This window comes from Schistocerca nitens, chromosome 12 (assembly GCF_023898315.1).
Source record: "Schistocerca nitens isolate TAMUIC-IGC-003100 chromosome 12, iqSchNite1.1, whole genome shotgun sequence".
Taxonomy (NCBI): Eukaryota; Metazoa; Arthropoda; class Insecta; order Orthoptera; family Acrididae; genus Schistocerca; species Schistocerca nitens.
Window position 1 is genome coordinate 110,816,479 of NC_064625.1, and position 21,399 is coordinate 110,837,877.

The window sequence follows — 21,399 nt, forward strand, 5'->3', positions numbered from 1 at the left end:
CCATCCCTTCCCCTCCCATGCCAACTACCTCTGTAGCCGTACAATACTGGATCGGGACGCACAGTTGCATGCAGTCTGGGCTCAGTGGCCAGAGACAGTAGTCGCATGTGTGAGTTGTGCTTGAGTGAATGTGTGTAAGTTTTCTACTTTAGAAGAAGGCCTTTTGGCTGAAAGCTTCAATGTATAGCAGTCTTATTGTCGTGCCCATGTGCATCACGACATCTCCTCTATATGGTGAGTAGTAATCTATCCCTTTCATTATATTTTCGCTATTCTGTCCTGTATCTTACATTGTTACATTTTCACCAAAAGTAGATGTGAATTTTGCCAAAAAAGCAGGTGCTACATTTCCAGGTCCAAATTTACAAAATATTAGTCACTCACTAATAATAGTGACTGCACACAAACCTAACAACCGTCATCCCATCCCAGAAGTCCAACATGACCTCAAGCAGCTCCTCAAGGCCTTAGGCCCATCCCATAATCCAACACCTGATTCCATGTCCCTCCTCACACCAGCAACTCCCCACCCTCCTACCTTTCACCTACTCCACAAACCCAATCTCACGCACCTCCTCACTGGTCATCCAATAGTGGCTCGGTATAACGCTCCCACTGAATGAACCTTTGCCTTTGTTGACCAAAACTCCAGCCACAGTCTGTAACATCACATTGTAAATTCAAGACACTGTTCACTTCCTTCACTGCCTTTCCACATTTCCTGTCCCATTACCATCACACTCCTTACCAGTCACTGTGGATATGACATGCACTGTCTTTCCCAAGATCCTGATGGTGCAAAACCCACCATTTCTTTCCTAATCTTTCTAGTCAACCACATGCTAACTTACAATTATTTCACTTATGAAGATCAAATCTACAATCAGTACCATGGTACTCCCATGGATACCTGCATGGCACCTTCTTATACCAACTTATTTGTGGACCATTTGAAGGAACCCTTTCTCTCCAGTCAACACCTAAAACTCTTTGTTTGGTTCAGATTCATTGATGACATTTTTGTGATCTGGACTGTTGGCAGTCAATCTTTGTTCCTTCCTCCATAACTTCCACAACTGTTCCCAATTCTGCTCCACATTGTCCTTCTCAACTCAATGAACCATCCTCATAGATGTTTATCTCCTCCTCTCAGACAACTCCTTAAACATGTCTGTTGATATGAGGGTCACGCCAAAAGAAATGCACATTATTTTTGTAAAAATACAGTTTCCATTCTGCATGTGTGAAAGTTTTACAGTGTGTAGATACATCCTTCCCACTCGTTTTCAAACTTAGTTCAACCTGGAAAGAGATTTTCACTCTGCAGCAGAGTGTGCACTGATATGAAACTTCCTGGCAGATTAAAACTGTGTGCCAGACTGAGACTCGAACTCGGGAGTTAGAGTCTCGGTCTGGCACACCATTTTAATCTGCCAGGAAGTTTCATATCAGTGCACACTCCGCTGCAGAGTGAAAATCTCATTCTGGAAACATCCCCCAGACTGTGACTAAGCCATGTCTCCACAATATCCTTTCTTTCAGGAGTGCTACTTCTGCAAGGTTTCGCAGGAGAGTTTCTGTAAAGTTTGGAAGGTAGGAGACGAGGTACTGGCAGAAGTAAAGCTGTGAGGATGGGGCATGAGTCGTGCATGGGTAGCTCAGTTGGTAGAGCATGTGCCCACGAAAGGCAAAGGTCCCGAGTTCGAGTCTCAGTCTCAGTTTTAATCTGCCAGGAAGTTTCTTAGTTCAACCTGTTCCTGTGAGTGGCGCTGTCACAGCATGTCTTCAAGATGGCTGCAACACTTGACGTTCGTCAGAAGCAATGTGCTGTCATAGAATTCCTGTGCTGTGAAAACGAGACAGTGGGAAACATCCACAAGAGGTTGAAAAAGGTGTATGAAGATGCTGCTGTCAATCGTAGTACAGCTAGTCAGTGGGCAAGCAGGTTACGTGATGAAAGTGGGCACGGCAATATTGAGGATTGTCCTCGCAGTGGCAGGCCTCGTACTGCACACACTCCAGACAATGTGCAGAGTTAACAAATTGGTGACTGCTGATAGATGCATCACAGTGAACGAATTGTCATGCTACGTTGGGATAGGGGAAGGAAGTGTTTGCAGAATACTTAAAATGTTGGTGTTAAAGGTTTGTGTCAGGTGGGTTCCCAGGATGTTGACAGTGGCTCACAAAGAAACAAGAAAAATGGTATGCAGCAAACTGTTGGAACAGTACGAGAATGGTGGAGATGAATTTCATGGAAGAATTGTGACAGGTGATGAAACATGGCTCTATCATTTTTCACCAGAGACGAAGAGCCAATCAATGGAGCGGCATTGTACAAATTCACCCAAGAAAAAAAAAATTCAAAACCACACCTTCTGCTGGAAAAGTTATGACTACGGTGTTTTTCGATTCAGAAGGACTCTTGCTTGTGAACATCATGCCCAGTGGAACCACCATAAATTCCGATGCATATGTGATGACATTGAAGAAACTTCAAGCTCAACTGAGTCGTGTTCAACCACATCGGCAAAAGCAGGATGTTTTGCTGTTGCAGGACAATGCACGGCCACATGTCAGTCAAAAAACCATGGAAGCAATCACAAAACTCGGATGAACAACACTGAAACACCCGCCTTACAGTCCTGGCCTGGCTCCATGTGGCAATCATCTCTCCAGGAAACTGAAAGACTCTCTTTGTGGAACAAGATTTTAAGATGATGACTTCCTTGTGCATGCTGCCAAACAGTGGCTCCAACAGGTAGGTCCAGAAGTTTACCGTTCGGGTATACAGGCGCTGGTTCCAAGATGGCTTAAGGCAGTTGAGAGTGATCTAAATTATGTGAAGAAATGAAAATATTGTTCCTAAAGGATGTATCTACACAATGTAAAACTTTCAAACATGTAGAATAAAAGATGTTTTTTTTAAAAAAAATAGTGTGCATTTCTTTTGGAGTGACCCTCGTATAAAGTACATCAACCAGTAACAGTACCTTCACTATGATAACTACCATCCATTCCATGTTAAAAAGTCTCTTCCATACAGCCTTTCCACCCATGGAAGCCTAATCTGCAGTGGAAGGCAAGAGTAGTCAAAATATACCAATAACATCACCAGGGCCTTTCTTGACCTTTTACCAATCCTCCTCATCCATAAACAGAGCTCCCAAGCCATCCTCCCCTCTAACACCAATAGCCCCACTAAACGAACCACAAACCAGAACTCCACTAATTACCCTGGCCTTGAAAAGCTCAACCATACCCTTCACCAGGGCTTTGACTAGCACTCCTTGTGCCCTGAGAGGAGGGATATCCTACACAGAATCCTACCCGCATCACCCAAAGTGCAGGGTGTACATAAAGTCCGGGAACACTTTCAATTATTTATTGCACAAGAACCAAACATTGTACAGTCATCCCCCCCCCCCTCCCCACTTGCATACCACCACAGCATAGTTGGTTAATTTGCCAATAGTCAGCACTAGTCGCAAACATGGCGAGTTCAGATGCAGAGCCAACTGTTGCATGAAATGGCCTCCACGATCACCAGATCTCACTCCCTGTGATTCTTTTCTGTGGGGACACTTTAAAGATCGGGTGTATGTACCACCTGTACCACATCATGTAGCAGATCTCCAGGAGAGAATATGGGAAGTGACTGCCACAGTCGTCGATGCCATGCTGGGATGGGTATGGCAAGAATTCAATTACCGCATTGATGTCTGCCGAGTCACTCACGGTTTGCATATCGAATGTTTGTAAAAAAAAACTTTCAGAGTTTCTCTTTAAAATGCAATATGAATGACATCTGTACAATGTTTAGTTCTTGTGCAATAAATAATTGAAAGTGTTCCTGGCCTTCATGTACACCCTGTAGTGTTCTGCCACCCATCCAACCTACAGAACATCCTTGCCCATCCGTACTCCAATCCTGCACCTCATGGGTCATTCTCTTGTGGTCAACCCAGGTGCAGAACTGTTCCATACACCCATCATCCACCTCATATTGCATTTCAGTCACAGGCTTTTCCTATCCAATGAATGGCAGGGCCATGTGTGAAAGCAGCCATGTTAGATAGCAAGTTTGCTGCAATTACTGTATAGCATTCTATGTGGGTGTGACAAGAACCAACTATCCACTTACATGAATAGCCACTACCAAAACGTGGCAAACTGCAAACTTTACCATCCAACTGCCAAACATACTGCACACCACAATATTAATGATCTCAATAGCTGCTTCACTATATAGGCCGTTTAGATATTACCTTAAAGCACAAGAATTCTGCAGGTTGGAACTGTCTATAGCATATCCTGCGCTGTTGCAATCCATCTGGCCAAAACCACAACTAAATTGTTTCATATTGCCTCACTTTACCTTTTACTTTCTCTCACACTGCCTCACATTATCTTTTACGTTTTACTCTCTGAACTCTTTTCATCTTGTTGTGCAGCCGCTAAGTCACCTGCCTCACACTACCCTGCTAGCTCCTCCTTGCCTCACGCCTCTTTTCCTATTCCATCCCCACCTTAATAAACCTAAGCAAATGCTTTCAAAAATCGGTATTTGGCAAACAGTCTGGCTGATACTGTGAGCATGTACACTTAGTTATCTATGTGGCTGTGTGTATGAATGCGTGAACTCTTACTGGAGAAAGAGCAAGAGCTCAAAAGCTACTGTTAACTGTTTTCTATTACATGTCTCTGTATGTATGCACCATTCCTCTACAGGTAAAGGTTACCTTTCCCCCATTTTACTTATACACTGATAGAAAAAAGTTTACAACACAAACAAGGAATTGCATGACATACAAAAGTTGGCAGGTGTGTTTCTACATCTGAAAGATGATATCTATTCAAATTCTGTAGCAGTCACATAAGAGTGGCAAAAGTAGCACTACTATAGGAATGCAAAGCAGGTCTGCTTTAAATACACACTGCAATGGTCATGAGTATTAGTTACCTTTGAGATAGGATTTGTTGAGTTATGTTAGTCAAGAATGTCTTTAAAGCAACAAAGATGCCATTTTCAATACCTCAGGGAGGTTGAATGAGGTTGTGTAATAAGGCTATGGAAGTTGAATATTCCTTCTGTGGTTCTTCAGAAAGGCCTGGCAGAAATGTAGCCACTGTACATATGTGCTGGTGGTGATGGTCACGAGAATGTATGGTCGCAAGAAGATTGGAATCTGGATGGCCATGTGTCACTGCCGAGAGGGAGAAGCATTGTGTTCGGCCTATGGCTCTGCTGCATTGTACTGCATCTGCAACAGGAATCTCAGCAGCAGTTGGAAGTAGGTTACAGTACACTGGTTCGCTCACTGATCGAATACCCTCACCGGTATGGGATCCGTACCAGATAGGGTTGATAGAAGAGAGAGGGAAGATCCAACGGAGAACAGCACGCTTCATTACAGGATCATTTAGTAGTCACAAAAGCATTACAGAGATGATAGATAAACTCCAGTGGAAGACTCTGCAAGAGAGATGCTCAGTAGTTTGGTATGGGCTTTTATTTATTTAAGTTTGGAGACCATATCTTCACCGAGGAGACAAGCAGTATATTGCTCTGTCCTGCGTATATCTCGCAAAGAGACCATGAGGGTAAAATCAGAGAGATTAGAGCCCACACAGAGGCATACCGACAATCTTTCTTTCCACGAACAATACGAGACTGGAACAGAAGGGAGAACTGATAGAGGTACTCAGGGTACCCTCCGCCAGACACTGTCAGGTGGCTTGCAGAGTATGGATGTAGATGTAGATGTAGTTATGGTCTGGGGTACGACTTCATATGACAGTAGGAGCAATGTCTTGACTATCTCATGCACCTTGATTGCAAATTTGTACATCAGCCTAGAGATTCAACGTACCGTGCTGCCATTCAAGAACAGCATTCCAGGGGATGTTTTCCAACAGGACAACACCTGCCCACATACAGCTGTGGTAACCCAATGTGCTCTACAGAGAGTCTGTTTGATCACCAGATCTGCCTCTAATCGAGCACATATGGGACATCATCAGATGAAAACTCCAGCATCACTCACTAACACTACTAATTGTCCATGTATTGTTGACCAACCAAATGCAATAGGCTTGTAATTCCATCTCACAAACTGACATCAGAGCATCTGTACAACACAATGCGTGCACACTTGTGTACTTGCATTCAACATTCTGGCTGTTACACCGATTATTAATGTACAAGCATTTCATATTTGCAATGGCTTATCTTGCAGTTACATCAACCTGTGATCTTTCAATGTTAATCACTTAAATATGTTACCTAGACAGATGAGCTTCTGCAATTTCATTGCTCTGCAGTAAATATTTCTTGATGTTGCTGTTTTTTTCTATCAGTGTATTAGTCACTCTGCTATAGGTAGAGATATCACATTCTTCATGACAGAATCAGAGTCCATAAAGGTACTCACCCTGCAGTGGAGTGAGAGTTGACATGAAACTTCCTGCCAGATTGAAACTGTGTGCCAGACAGAGACTCACACTTGCTGCCCTTTGTCTTTCATGGCCAAATGCTCTACCACCTGCCCGCGAAAGGCACAGTTTCCGAGTATGAATCTCGGTGCAGCACACAGTTTTATTGTGCCAGGAAGTTTTGGCATCAGAATGCATACTAATATTATAAATATGGAAGGAAACTCTGTCTGCTATGTTTTCACGACTAAATTGCTGAACTGATTGTGATGAAATTGGGTTTGGAGCTAGGCTGAAGTAGGGAGTGGAACTTTTTTTTTTTCCATCGAGGAACATAAACTATGTGTTCAAAAATTATAAATTTATTCTTCAACATACATTTACTTCAATAACACGATGCATGCTATCACACATGCCTCTCCACATGCACTGCTTGGTAGGGATGCTTCTGCGTGTGTCGTGTTGTCATGAGTTATAGCAGTTGGTGAGGGGAGAGGAGGGGACAGGCATGCATTGCAAGTTATGCTTACTCGGGGCAGGCGGACATATGAGGACCGCTGACGTTGCTGCAACTCATCATAACGTAACTACTGAATGCGAGCACATGTATGCAAACGGCTAGCTTATTTCCTCACCACCAGTCATCAAAACAAAACAACAGATACGTTTTATCCCTCTATACTGCACATATCTCCTCCTTCCCACTTTGTGTCTCCACCTCCTGCTCATTCTCTTTGTCCATCTCCTCTGCACCCTTTCTCCGACCATATCCTCCTGTCCCTCCCTCTACATATTCCCCCCCCCCCCTGCCTCTCTCTGTTCATCTCTTCTGTCTGTTCCCTCTGTCCATCTCCTCGTCCTACTATCTCCACCTTATTCTCCCCATCTCTCTATGTCCATCCCCTCCTCCCTCGTCTCTGTTCATCTCACATTTATCCAGTGGTCCAGGAGGAGATGCTGGACATACATTCTATTACACACACACACACACACACACACACACACACACACACACACACACACACACACACACACTCTCTCTCTCTCTCTCTCTCTCTCTCTCTCTCTCTCTCTCTCTCTCTCTCTCTCTCTCTCTCTTACTAAACCACAGATAGAAGACAAAAAAAGTCATAGATGAGATTACTGAGAGCAGTAGCTGGCTACATATCACTTTGTAGGAAGGGACATGAGGAGGACAGGAATGAATTATGAATTAATGAAGTAGACGAACAAATGGAAACAGTATATAACAATAATACAAAGAGGCTGAACACCAAAGTCAGTGCTGAAATGGACACCACAAGAAGGAAGAACAAATACTGATTGGCCAAAGAAAAGATGGACAGAGGAAACCACATGAGGGCAGTGATGACATTCTTCACACATGAATCGTACATGTTCAATCATGGGCCATGAAACTTTTTCCGAATATTTCGCTCAAAGCTGCATTACATATCTTTTGAGGTGCTCCCTCCCTGAAAATGTCAAACATATCTGGATGTTTCACAAACAATGACCATGCAACATGGAAGTTTCAGTGTGAGGTAAGAAAACAAGTCATGAAAGCTTTCACTGCATTCTTCAAACAATTTTCCTCCACAAATTGATCCATTTCAATTCAGCAGTCAATAATATGGCATCTTTTTCTATAAGGTACTGTCAAAAACGTTGTCAACTGAGATATTCAGATGCAGTGAATACCTGTTTGAAAGTGACAGATCCAGTCACGTAATTTCTTGTGACAGTAACAACAGGGAATCCAGGCTGCAGGATCCAAGAATTCATCACCTCCTTCAGAGACGTGTTTGCTGGAATAATGCGTTGGTGCACAGGCCTCTGCTTGATGGCTTCTTCCAAGGACCACCACAAGTCATCGTGCTGTGCATTTGAGTATTTCCTGAGCCAATAGAAAGGAATGTTATGGAAGAATGTAACATATTACAGAAAGAAGAAACGAGCATACGAATAAAAAATTCAACACAGTCAAGCTTGCTATTTTTTCTCCACATACAGATTTCAGAATGTGACTCTGAACTTTTGCAGGAATGCTTAGCCAACTACTTTTTCTTGTATTACGGTTCTGTGTTTCGCAATTATGTGATTCTTGTGACATACTGTAAAGGTTTAAAACTGATGAAATACATAGTTGCTAGCTGACATTTGGATTATGTGGTCCAAGTCACATTACACAGAAGCAGTTAAACAAAAGTGCACTGCAGTTTTCAAAATCATTTTTATTTATGTTGCTATATTATGGCCCACATACAAACTGAGTAAGGGGATGTTCATGGGTATTTAGTAAAATCATTTGAGACTTTATTACTAAATACATGAATTCAAATAACATTGCATAAGCATTGTAAATTTGGCACTTTCTGATGGCAGGTTTGGCATTTCATCTGAAGAAATGGTAGATAAAATTAATGGCATCTTGATGCAAGACAGTCACATTAAGATTCATAAGACTATTGAAACAGTAGAAATTGGTTGTGACACACTATGCCACAGTTTAGGAAACTATTTTATGAGTCAAACAAATTTCAATAACAATAATAAAAGAATACAGCATTTTACTGACATAAAATGGGAAGTTGGTGAACACAGCCACAGATTTCAGAATATGACTCTGAACTTTTGCAGGAATGCTTAGGCAACTACTTTTTCTTGTATTACGGTTCTGTGTTTCGCAATTATTTAATAACTTACTTTCAAAAGTACTTACCATCTGTTGATAAATATTGACAGACCATTCCTGAACACTGCTTCAGTTAGGCTGAGATTGAGCATTCTATAAAGACATGCACCTGAAAAACAGTGAATAATCACTATCAATTGAAAGGTTGTGCAACACTATCAGGCAGTTTATAAAATGTAAAAAGATTACCAATATTCAAAACAAAACTAAGAGTGCTTGAAAACAGCATTCTTACACAGTGTTAAGGAATATTTTGAGACTAGTCCAAAAGAACATGAAAGAAATGTTAATTCTAGGATAATATTCTGATAAATTTTTTTTAATCAACACTCAAGCGTTGCAGCAGAAATTGAAACTGGGTACCTAAATCTAGTAAATTAAATTAATAATAAAGTTTTGTTTTGTCTATGTTTTCATTTACTATTTATACACATATGAGTAAGTCTCTCAAACCAAACCAAAGAGAAACTTATTATTCTTATTTACTGGCTCACTCATTTTAACCCGTTAGTGCATGGGCAGCAAAGATTGCGTCATGCCCAGGCACGAGTGCTGAAGCACTTAGCCTCACTGTACATTTTCCCCACTGCCACGTAACACTGTCTAAGTGTAAAGAGGGTGCAACTGCAAAAGGGCTGCACTGAAATGGCGGTGTTGTGGCACTGCATACTACTTCATTTTATATTTCACTTTTCGCAAACAACGTAGGTCAAAAGCAAAACAAATTTTGAGAACCACACACACTGTACATGTAAAGTCTTGGCATGCCGTGGCCAGCCCTGCTTTAGTGCTTGTTGGCAAATTTAGCTGTTGAATCCTTTTAAAAATCCTACAAGACACAATTTTAAATATGGGCATTGTTATAACAATGGGTGTAAACAATGAACAAGCATAATTCTTTTAGTGGTAACACTGTAGCTGTTCTGGACGCATTGTCACAGGGTTATAGACAGAATATTGTTAGAGTCAGTTTTCAGAATTGAAACTACTTACAAGCAAATGAAAAAAAATCTGCATACCATCCAGATACTTTACATTTTAACCCCCCACCCAGAATGACTCCGGAGCTCTGAGTTCGAGTGCAATGTGTCTGACGGTCCCAGATTGGAAAATCTCCTTTTATTTCAGATTCTCAACTTTTAATGCAAAATGTAAGAGAGACCTACATGGGAATGTAGAAATAGAACACATAAAACTGAAAGTCAAAAACACCATTTATTAACCACAAAAGTAACAAAATAGAAAGTAACAAAATTTTAAACTACTGCCAAGAAATTCCAGTTTCCAGTATGTAACTCTTATAAAACTTTAAAGTTAAACAAAAACTTCAATTTTTGGGTAGTTATCCACTGCTGGCATCTTTTTCACTCACTCACAGTTAGCAGAGGAAATGTTCTGGTGCACAGAGAGGCAAAGATGACAAACCCTATCTGCATGGAATAGGCCCGTCACATTGTGACCTTTATAAATTCACAGTGTGGCATCCTTCTTGCGTTTCTGAATTCCTTTTGGGACATGGAAAAGGTGGTGATTTCTTTCTATCTTCAATGAGGAGAAATCTTTTTGGCCATCTTTGCAATCTCAATGGGATTCCAATCTATTCTACACTTGTTGTGCGTAGCTGTCCAAGAACCAATGATGGACCAGCATTTTCTCGCAGCAACTCGTGACCAGATGTTTTCAGTGGGTGAGAGATCTGGAGGACATGTTGGATAGTTCAACAGTTAAACACCCTCCATATCAAGGTGCGTCACAACAGCTCAGCAATACATGGTCTCAAATTATCTTGTTGGAAGGTAACATCATGAGAATCTCAAAGACAATGCAGAGCCACGCATCAGAAATGTAACTGTTGCCCAGATTATCAGCTACAGGAACTAGATATCATATTGTGTACCAAATAACATGCCAAGCACAGGACACTATAACGAATATATTTTATAGGGACCTTTGTTCAAGAGTAGATTACGGTACCTATCCTGATTGATGAAATCTGTAAGTCCATTATTTTTTTCAGTTTTATCTCAAATTGCATATCTGATGTTTGAAAAAAGGAAACTTATGGGGGTGATGTATTGTGAGAGAACCTTTATTTAAATTTTATCTTTGTCATGTTTTCAGTAATATTTTGGAATTACATTATTTATCTCTGAATTTAAAGAAATTAATCATCCCATAAATTCTATTTGTTTCGTTTGGTCATATTTGGCACAGATCTCACATTTTGACGTATTTGGTTACAAAAATTCCATTTCAAAATTATGTTCAATAATATATATTTATTTTATTTTAATAAATCTTGTTTGTATTCAGTGCCATGTTTTCTTGATAAATGTTAACTCAAGTCTGCAGAAAAAATATATCCAACATTTAATTTGCTCGACTGATAGTTCTGCAGAGATCTAAATTTCCACACTGTAAAATGCAGTGGTGGGGTGGCCAGGGTGTTGGACCATTCCTTCCAATCCACCGATCCGGACATTACTCCCCTCTCCAGACATTGTGCCCCTTGACTTTTTTTTTTTTTTTCTGGGGCTATATCAAGGACAGAGTCTTCGTCACACCAGTTGCTGACATTGACAAACTGAAAGCCAGGATATAAGCTGCTGTGGGTGCTGCGACATAAAACATGCTACGTACACCTGGCAGGAACTGGAATACCACCTCAACATTTTCCAAGCTACCAAGGGAGCACAAGTTGAGGTTTACTAATGTAAGTGGTCTTAAAAAAAACTAGTAACACTAACCTATGTAACGGCATTAAATGTAACTTATTATGTCAAATGGTTATTCTGTTATAAATTGTTGTACTCAGGGCAAGAGTTTTTGCTCACCCTGTATCACCGGTGTTTTGCAAAAAAGAGTTAGACACTCTTTGACTTACTTTTAAAGAAAGCACGGTTGCTTTGGAACTGGAATAAGCAATTCTCTGTTTTAAAACAGGACAGGGGAGTCTATGCTTTAAAGTTGGTAAGTGTGTTTGGTCAGAATATTATGCATTAAATGTGTGTAATGTAAACCTCTTTACATTAAAATTGTCACCTTTAATGGAATACAAATCTGAAATGATTTATGATCTCATCATGTGAATGACTCTCTTTATTAAAGTATGTAATGCTGAAATATGAAGTTGATTGTTTGCCATATGTGAAGCAGAAAGAAACCAAAATGCCTTAAAAGCCGTGAACAAGTATCTTCACAAACATTAAAAACCCAGGACCTTAAAATCATATCTCAGAAGTTATCAAGAGGATGATTGAAGCCAAAAACATTGTAACAAAACAAGATGGGTATTAAACACTTTTTCTACTCATTGTAACAAGAAGTCTTGAAATGGTATTCTGCAGTGCTGTTTTCCAATATATAAGACAACAGATTTGTGTGTTGGTTTGTTCTGATGAAGAGATGCAAATACATCATCAACAATTTCGTAACAAGGACTTTTTTTAAAAAAAATTGGACACAGAGAATCGCAGAGTTTGAACATGTATAACAATGACAAGTGCAATCTGGCATCATTCATTTTTCTCGAAGTGTCCACACACAAATACATCAGTCACGATACCACACATGGAACCAGTTCTTATTTGAAAAGATGATGTGGTGCCACTCTGTGTCCAGTGTGTTCATCCAGTGCACAGTATCGGCCAGTATCTGGTCGACCGCACTTTGAAATACACAAGCCTCCAGTTACGCTACCATGTTTCCTACAGCTGCCTTCGCAGCACAAGGGTGCCAGCATGAACAATTATGCTGCTGCCAATCAGATGCAAGAATCGCCTCTCCGGAGGTCCAGCAGTGGGGGTACTCAAGTTTGAACGTTCATCCACTGACCTCATTTTGTGTGTTTGTCAGCTGAATAACATTTACAGACTTTCATAGTGGCCAGTGCTTGGAATCTTCTGAATGGACACTATCAAAGAGTGACAGATTTACAGATTTTCTGTATGTGTATATATTTCTACATTCAAATCTACTGTTAGCAACTGACGCAGCACCGACAGCAACAGCATTATGTATTATTTTTAACAATTTAATGTAAGATGTGGAATTAATAAATATCTAAATTATCTCTTCATCAAAAGCATCTGTTCCTCACTCCTATGTCCACTAAAGAATGTGCAAAGGAAGACATAACATTGCACACAACTGTTGGCATATTTCTCTTTGCTGCCACATCCTGTCAAATGGTAACTCTGCTGACACTTCGTGCTCCAGACACCATTGTACTGTCTGTGTCCAGTGCATACTTGTTTTTCGGCAAACAATCCCTTTCTCTAACTCAATGTACATGATTCCGCTGTACAATCTTACAATGCTCATTGAACAATGTGTGTGTTCTCTGCTCATCATGAGAAAACTGCAGATTTATAACTCCAGATAGTGTATAATGGACTAAATTTAATAAGGGAAAAAAGAGCTTTATGGCATTAAATCCATACATATCATAAAAATGTGTGTGTGTGTGTGTGTGTGTGTTTTCCACATCTCCTAAACTACTGCACCTATTTCCATCGCATGTAGTACACACATACCTTTGTATCGTATTGTATTGTATGGAACTGGGGACCTAGAAACGACGGAGGCTTCATCCCCGCCATAGCCCACAGTGGTACACAAACCCACAACAAGCTATAGCAGTCGACTCACCCCCCTGCCCCCCTAAACCAGACCCAGGGTTATTGTGCAGTTCAGCCCCCAGGAACGCCTCACACCAGACAAGTGTAATGGTAGAGTAATTATAGTGCACGCGTACATGGAGAAAGTGTTTGCATAGCAATTGCTGCCATAGTATAGCTGAGGCGGAATAAGGGGTACCAGCCCACGTTCACCGATGCGGAAAACCACATTAAAAACCATTCATAGACTGGCCAGCACACAGGACCTAAACACGCGGATTCGTGCCGGGGACCGGCAGTGCGTTAAACCACATCGCTAACCGGGCGGGCTCACACATACTTTACTGACAGGCAGCAATCACTGCGGGGGTAAGAACCATGTACCCATCAAACGGGTAGGAGTTCAGGTGAAAAAGAAGTGTAGCCTGTGACACGTGAATTACCAGACTTCATTAATCCAGTATTTGAGACGCAGAACACTTAGCAACCTGCAACAAATTTTATATGTTATTTCAAACTGTTACAAAATTTTGTCTTCCTGGAAACCCCTACAAAACGCTAAAATGAAATTTTTTTATCATTTACAACTTTTTCGCTGTTAGTGCAGTAAAAGCTGTGCATCAGTCATTACTTCTTTACTACTAGCTGTACTTGCTACACATTTTGCAGACAGTATTCACGTTCACCACCGAATGTAAGCGCAAAGTTACACCACTATATGACACACGGTTAAATAGATTTGATGTCCTAAACAATACAATGAGATGTGCCAAAAATTGCTGCAGCATGCAAGTGCAAGTTTACTACTTCTTTGGTATTAATTCCATTGACAAAAAATTTCACAAATAGTACCCACATATGCCACTGAATGTATCTACAATATTACGCCATTGTCCAACACACAATACAGGTGATATGATGTCGTTGTTGTTGTTGTTGTTGTTGTTGTTGTTGTTGTTGTTGTGGTGGTGGTGCTCAGTCCTGAGACTGGTTTGATGCACCACTCCATGCTACTCTATCCTGTGCAAGCTTCTTCGTCTCCCAGTACCTACTGCAGCCTACATCCTTCTGAATCTGCTTAGTGTATTCATCTCTTGGTCTCCCTCTACGATGTTTACCCTCCACACTGCCCTCCAATGCTAAATTTGTAATCGCTTGATGCCTCAGAACATGTCCTACCAACCGATCCCTTCTTCTAGTCAAGTTTTGCCACAAGCTCCTCTTCTCCCCAATTCTATTCAATACCTCCTAATTAGTTATGTGATCTACCCATCTAATCTTCAACATTCTTCTGTAGCACCACATTTCGAAAGCTTCTAGTCTCTTCTTGTCTAAGCTATTTATCGTCCACGTTTCACTTCCATACATGGCTACACTTCATACAAATACTTTTAGAAATGACTTCCTGACACTTAAATCCATAGTTGATGTTAACAAATTTCTCTTCTTCAGAAACGCTTTCCTTGCCATTGCCAGTCTACATTTTATATCCTCTCTACTTCAACCATCATCAGTTATTTTGCTCCCCAAATAGCAAAACTCCTTTACTACTTTAAGTGTCTCATTTCCTAATCTAATTCCCTCAGCATCACCCGACTTAATTCGACTACATTCCATTATCCTCGTTTTGCTTTTGTTGATGTTCATCTTATATCATCCTTTCAAGACACTGTCCATTCCGTTCAACTGCTCTTCCAAGTCCTTTGCTGTCTCTGACAGAATTACAATGTCATTGGCGAACCTCAAAGTTTTTATTTCTTCTCCATGGATTTTAATACCCACTCCGAACTTTTCTTTTGTATCCTTTATTGAATAACATCGGGGATAGGCTCCAATCCTGTCTCACTCCCTTCCCAACCACTGCTTCCCTTTCATACCCCTCGACTCTTGTAACTGCCATCTGCTTTCTGTACAAATTGTAAATAGCCTTTCGCTCCCTGTATTTTACCCCTGCCACCTTCAGAATTTGAAAGAGAGTATTCCAATCAACATTGTCAAAAGCTTTCTCTAAGTCCACAAATGCTAGAAACGTAGGTTTGCCTTTCCTTAATCTTTCTTCTAAGATAAGTCGTTGGGTCAGTATTGCCTCACGTGTTCCAACATTTCTACGGAATCCAAACTGATCTTCCCCGAGGTCGGCTTCTATCAGTTTTTCCATTCGTCTTTAAAGAATTAGCGTTAGTATTTTGCAGCTGTGACTTACTAAACTGATAGTTCGGTAATTTTCACATCTGTCAACACCTGCTTTCTTAGGGATTGGGATTATTATATTTTTCTTGAAGCCTGTCTCATACATCTTGCTCAACAGATGGTAGAGTTTTATCAGGACTGGCTCTCCCAAGGCTGTCAGTAGTTCTAATGGAATGTTGTCTACTCCGGGGGCCTTGTTTCGACTCAGGTCTCTCAGTGCTCTGTCAAACTCTTCACGCAATATCATATCTCCCATTTCATCTTCATCCATATCCTCTTCCATGTCCATAATATTGTCCCTAAGTACATCGCCCTTGTATAGACCCTCTATATACTCCTTCCATCTTTCTGCTTTCCCTTCTTTGCTTAGAACTGGGTTTCCATCAAAGCTCTTGATATTCATGCTAGTGGTTCTCCTTTCTCCAAAGGTATCTTTAATTTTCCTGTAGGCAGCTTCCTGAGGTCAGATTTGTGAAAAATTGGCACAGTGTGCATTATGTTTAAATTTATTATCTCGTTCCTACTTACTCCACTCACAACACATTTTGCAGACGGTAACCACATATGCTGCTGAATGTACCTACAAAATTATATCATTGCACAACACACAGTTCAGGAGATATGATGTCACACTGTGAATAAATGCCTTGGCAATGCCAAGTTTCTCTGCTGATTTATTATAAGGTTATGTGTGCACCTACACTATGTGATAAAAAGTATCTGGACACCTGGCTGAAACTGACTCATAAGTTCGTGGTGCACTCCATCGGTAATGCTGGAATTAAATATGGTGTTGGCCCACTCTTATCCTTTATGACAGCTTCCACTCTTACAGGCATACGTTCAGTCAGATGCTGGAAGGTTTCTTGGGGAATGGAAGCCGATTCTTCATGGAGTGCTGCACTGAGGAGAAGTACGATGTCAGTCAAAGAGGCCTGGTACGAAATCGGCGTTCCAAAACATCCCGATGGGGTTCTATAGGGTTCAGGTCAGGACTCTGTGCAGGCCAGTCCTTTACAGGGATGTTATTGTCATGTAACCACTCCACCACAGGCCGCACATTACGAATAGGCGCATGACTGTGTTGGACGATGCAATCACCATCGCCAAATTGATCTTCCAACAGTGGGAAGCAAGACGGTGCTTAAAACATCTATGTAGTGCTGTGATAGTGCCATGCAAAACAACAAGGGGTGCAAGCCCTCTCCGTGAAAAATACAACCACACCATAACACCATCACCTCCGAATATTACTGCTGGCACTACACACGCTGGCAGACGATGCTCACTGGGCTTTCACGATACCCACACCCTGTCATCAAATCACCACATTGTATACCATGATTCGTCACTCCACACAACGTTTTTCCACTGTTCAATCGTAAAATGTTTGCGCTCCTTACACCAAGCAAAGCGTCGTTTGGCATTTACCGGCATGATGTGTGGCTTATGATCAGCCGCTTGACCATGAACTCCAAGTTTTCTCACCTCCCGCCTAACTGTCATAGTACTTGCAGTGGATCCTGATGCTGTTTGGAATTCCTGTGTGATGGTCTGGATAGGTGTTGGCCTATTACACATTACGACCCTCTTCAACTGTTGGCAGTCTCTCTCAGTCAACAGACGAGGTCGGTCTGTATGCTTTTGTGCTGTATGCGTCCCTTCATGTTTCCACTTCACTATCACACCGGAAACTGTGGACCTAGTGACGTTTAGGAGTGTGGAAATCTTGTGTACAAATGTATGACACAAGTGACACCAAATCACCTGACCACATTCAAAGTCTCTGAGTTCCGCGGAGTGCCCCATTCTGCTCTCTCACGATGTCTAAAGACTACTGAGGTCGCTGTTATGGAGTACTGGCAGTAAGTGGCAGCACAATGCCCCTAATAAGAAAAAGGTATGTTTTGTGGGTGTCTGGATACTTTTGATCACATAGTGTACATATTGATGCTTACGTTTCCTTACACTTAGTAAGTACGTATGCAATTATGTTGTTACCTCATCAGCAGATAGCTTATCACTGCCTCAGCTGATGGTAGGTACCTCATAATGCTGTTCTGTTCACAGTACTGGAAACTGAACTGTCCAATATCACATTTGACATGCTGTCCAACAAGTGACTACAATACATGAAGAGGCAATAAAATACACATCACGACTATTAACATAAGAAGAGATAATACAGCATGCTAAAAACGTCTAAATACTCTACTCAAGTGTTAAAACTAATCTTACTATTGAGAAAACTTGCCCAAAGTACTTAAATATATCCATGAATGGCAATCTTTACCTGTAATGAGCAACAAACACAAACCTTTACTGTATGATATGGAATCAAACGTCTGGATCAGCTGTGTTACAGTTTCAACAGCAGTGAAAGGTGGGCGGGTGAACCGTGTGCTGTCTTGTAGCATCACCCGATGCATTTCATTCAGAAACTTGTCTGGCATTTCCCATGTGGGTTCCACCTGTGAATAACAATTTTTACACAGCTTTGTCTTAAACTAGAACTGATTAAATACTAGAATATTCTGCACTAGCATACTGCTATCAAGTTTGGGAGCTATGTTCCTTGTTATTGCAACTCCATCCAAGGCAGATAGGGAAGGCACGTGTTCAGCTGTGCAGTGAATCAATTGTATCTGTGTTTTACTGTGAGGCTGTCAGTGGATTGGAACGGTCACTTTATTTGTCTTGCTGCAATGAATTTGTCGCACACTGCCTTTTCTGCAAGTGTCTTAGCTTCCTTTCACCTAGCCAAAGGTTGTTTCTGACACACTTGAAAGTGAAGATTTCTACCATTTGGAGACCAGGACAGTATACCTTGGTACAGTGTCAGTCCATGCTTTGTGGTCACTTCTTTCTGAATGGTGCCTTGGCATTTGTGTGTGAAAGAAGATGATCTCTGTATTAGACTGAGGGGTTTGCACCCCAATATTTGTTTGGTGTATTATTACATATTAAGGCTCATATGTGAGTGGCTTGAGTGATTCTAGGACTTTTACCTTACATAAGGAACAGCTCCTCATTGTTTTGAGTGTAAATTCCATGCTCCGTCTCGCCTAATATTGTAACTTGGAGCTCCGGTAACACGAAGGGTGTGCTGCGTCACTGTGCAGTTGTGCTGCTGATGTTTTGAACATGTTATTTGCTTATGTGTGCTGGCAGGATCAGGGTGAACTATAAGCTAGTGACATGTTTGCTACTCTTCTGAATATTTAAACCTTACTGGATTTCAATTGGTAATATATGCTCTCCCAGGGCTCTGAGCTGTTTGTAGTTTTAAAGTTTCATGAAGTTGCGTTTAATGCCTTATTACTAAGAAATGCAACTGCCATTCATGCTTTGCTGTGAAACATTGTTTCAGAAACACTGTATATAGACAGTAGCTGAGAAATCTGTGTTTTCGCTCTTTGAGGTTTATTTGAGCGACTGTTCAAAATCAGAAGTTATGCACAGGCTATTGCATGCCTCAGGTGGGCACATGGTATTTGTACTTCAACTAGTAAGTCTATCTGCAATTCAAATGCACCCGCCATACTTGCTACAGAAAAGTTTGGCCGGCCACGTATTTGGGCCTGGGCATGCCTTGTGGTTGATTGAGCAAGCATGACTGCCTTCCAGAGAGATCGAATGGTTAGACAGGCATGTTAATATCAAGACAGACAACTCACATATTGTAAGTGCCAGCCCATGTTTGTAATGGTGACAAGGCAGCTCCATCTGTAATCAAAGCCTAATGCTTCTAAATTGCAGGCTCAGCAGATAAGTTCATTTTAACTGTATTTCCTTTGCCCTTTAAATGGGTCTGTCATTTAAAGTCTTAGGACATGAACAGTGCTCACAAAAAATAAATTATTAGTGTAAATTTTTTACTCTGTATATCTAGCAATTCTCTGTAGCAAATGTCGTATTCTGTTGTATCTTACAGAAGAAGAAAGCATAAGTGAGCCTCACTAATGATTTGAGAGTTGTGATCTGCTTTTGGTAAGTGCAGATAAAAAAAATCTTTTGAAATTCTTATCTCAGTTCGATTTGTGTAACCAATTCATACTTCTATAATTGGATTAAAGGAGAGTGTGCTTTGCTCAGAATGTTTAGATATTTTTAAAAATTTTATTACAACTAATTATTTCAATTATCTATCCTGTCATATTTATTCTCACAATTTGTTTGTTGGTGTAATAAAGTTGTATTTGTATTTTTGATAAAATGGTGAATGTTGTTGAAAAGAAAATTTCTGGGCTCCACTTCATCTACTGTGTTCTTTCCCCGAGTTCCTTTGGGTGTGAATTAACCAGCACAACTGGTTTTTCCAGAGTGTGGTTGTTCTGGTAAGAGGTGGGGACAGGGGGTAGAATCTTTTCTTTCCTTGTTGGCATCATCATTCACCATTCATTATGTTACATGTGTACTTAGTGTGTTATAGAAAATAGTATTCATTCCTATTACAAAGCATGGCTGCCAGAGACTGCACAGGAATTTCTTTTCTCCAGCATGATCAGTTGCAATGTGAACTGAGGATTAATCAGCAGGCAGGCAACAGAAGTGTAGCGGATTTGACAGCCCATTTGCACACATTTTTGGATAGACTGCTGAGCTTCACTGAAGAGGACTGCTCAAGTGGGTGAGGTGCTTCATACTTGTTCAGCAGCTCTGGTAACACTGTGTTAGAACACTGAAATTCTTGAGGTCACCCAACTGACCCTAAAGCAGGCATATAATGTCCAGGCTCAACTTACTCATTTGGAGTAATCATCTTGCTGACTTAAAGCAGCTGCAAGTGAGTGGGGAACAGGCAAGTTTAATAATCAGTTGCTAGCCCAATTTAAAGAACTGCAGGTAGGTGTGACGTTTCTGGGTGTCGACGATGTGGTGGGCGCGAGTGAAGACGGTTCTTCAGCCATTGGCCAGTTTGCAGAACTGAGTGGCCCCAAAGGGACAGAACAGGAAAACCACCCATTACAGAATCTTTCAGAAGACTGCCTAATCTTATTGTCCATTTGCTTCAGAGAGTTGCCAAACTTTCTGTTGAACAATATGCACAGTTTGAGTTTCTCTTGTGGATAAATCTTCACTTTGAATTTCACAGCAATGCCTCAGATATGTCTCACTGTTTTATTCTGTGGCTATTATATCTGTTAACTCATGGGTTACCTAGCACAATATTTTTAGAAGTATTGCAGGGGCAAAGGTTGCTGCACGACATGAGAAAACACATTATCCAGCTAAAATTACAATCCACTTTAAGAAAGTGAACTTGAGCACAAACATTTTTTGGCATGTGCAAAACCCTGGTGAAACCTTGACTTTGGAGATTTGTGTAGTGAACTCCGCTGTAGAACTACAGGTAACAGAGGGTGAAGCTCTCGGTAACATTTTATAAGTTATGAAGCCAGATAATCATTTATGTGTGATTGCTGATGAGCAATATGGGGGATTGGAGAGTCTTACCTT

General features: G+C 41.0%; 1 protein-coding gene across 3 annotated transcripts in view; it reads right to left on the minus strand.

Annotated features, from left to right (window-relative positions):
• Positions 1-21,399, minus strand: part of LOC126214858 (aminopeptidase Ey-like) — a 282,069-nt gene that overhangs the window by 103,551 nt on the left and 157,119 nt on the right. For all 3 annotated transcript variants that reach the window (XM_049941494.1, XM_049941493.1, XM_049941495.1), the window contains exons 11-13: positions 18,257-18,410; positions 9,158-9,239; positions 8,137-8,332 (exon numbers count right to left, since the gene is read on the minus strand). In XM_049941494.1, coding sequence (XP_049797451.1) covers positions 8,137-8,332; positions 9,158-9,239; positions 18,257-18,410 — 432 coding nt within the window. The remainder of the gene's footprint in view (positions 1-8,136; positions 8,333-9,157; positions 9,240-18,256; positions 18,411-21,399) is intronic.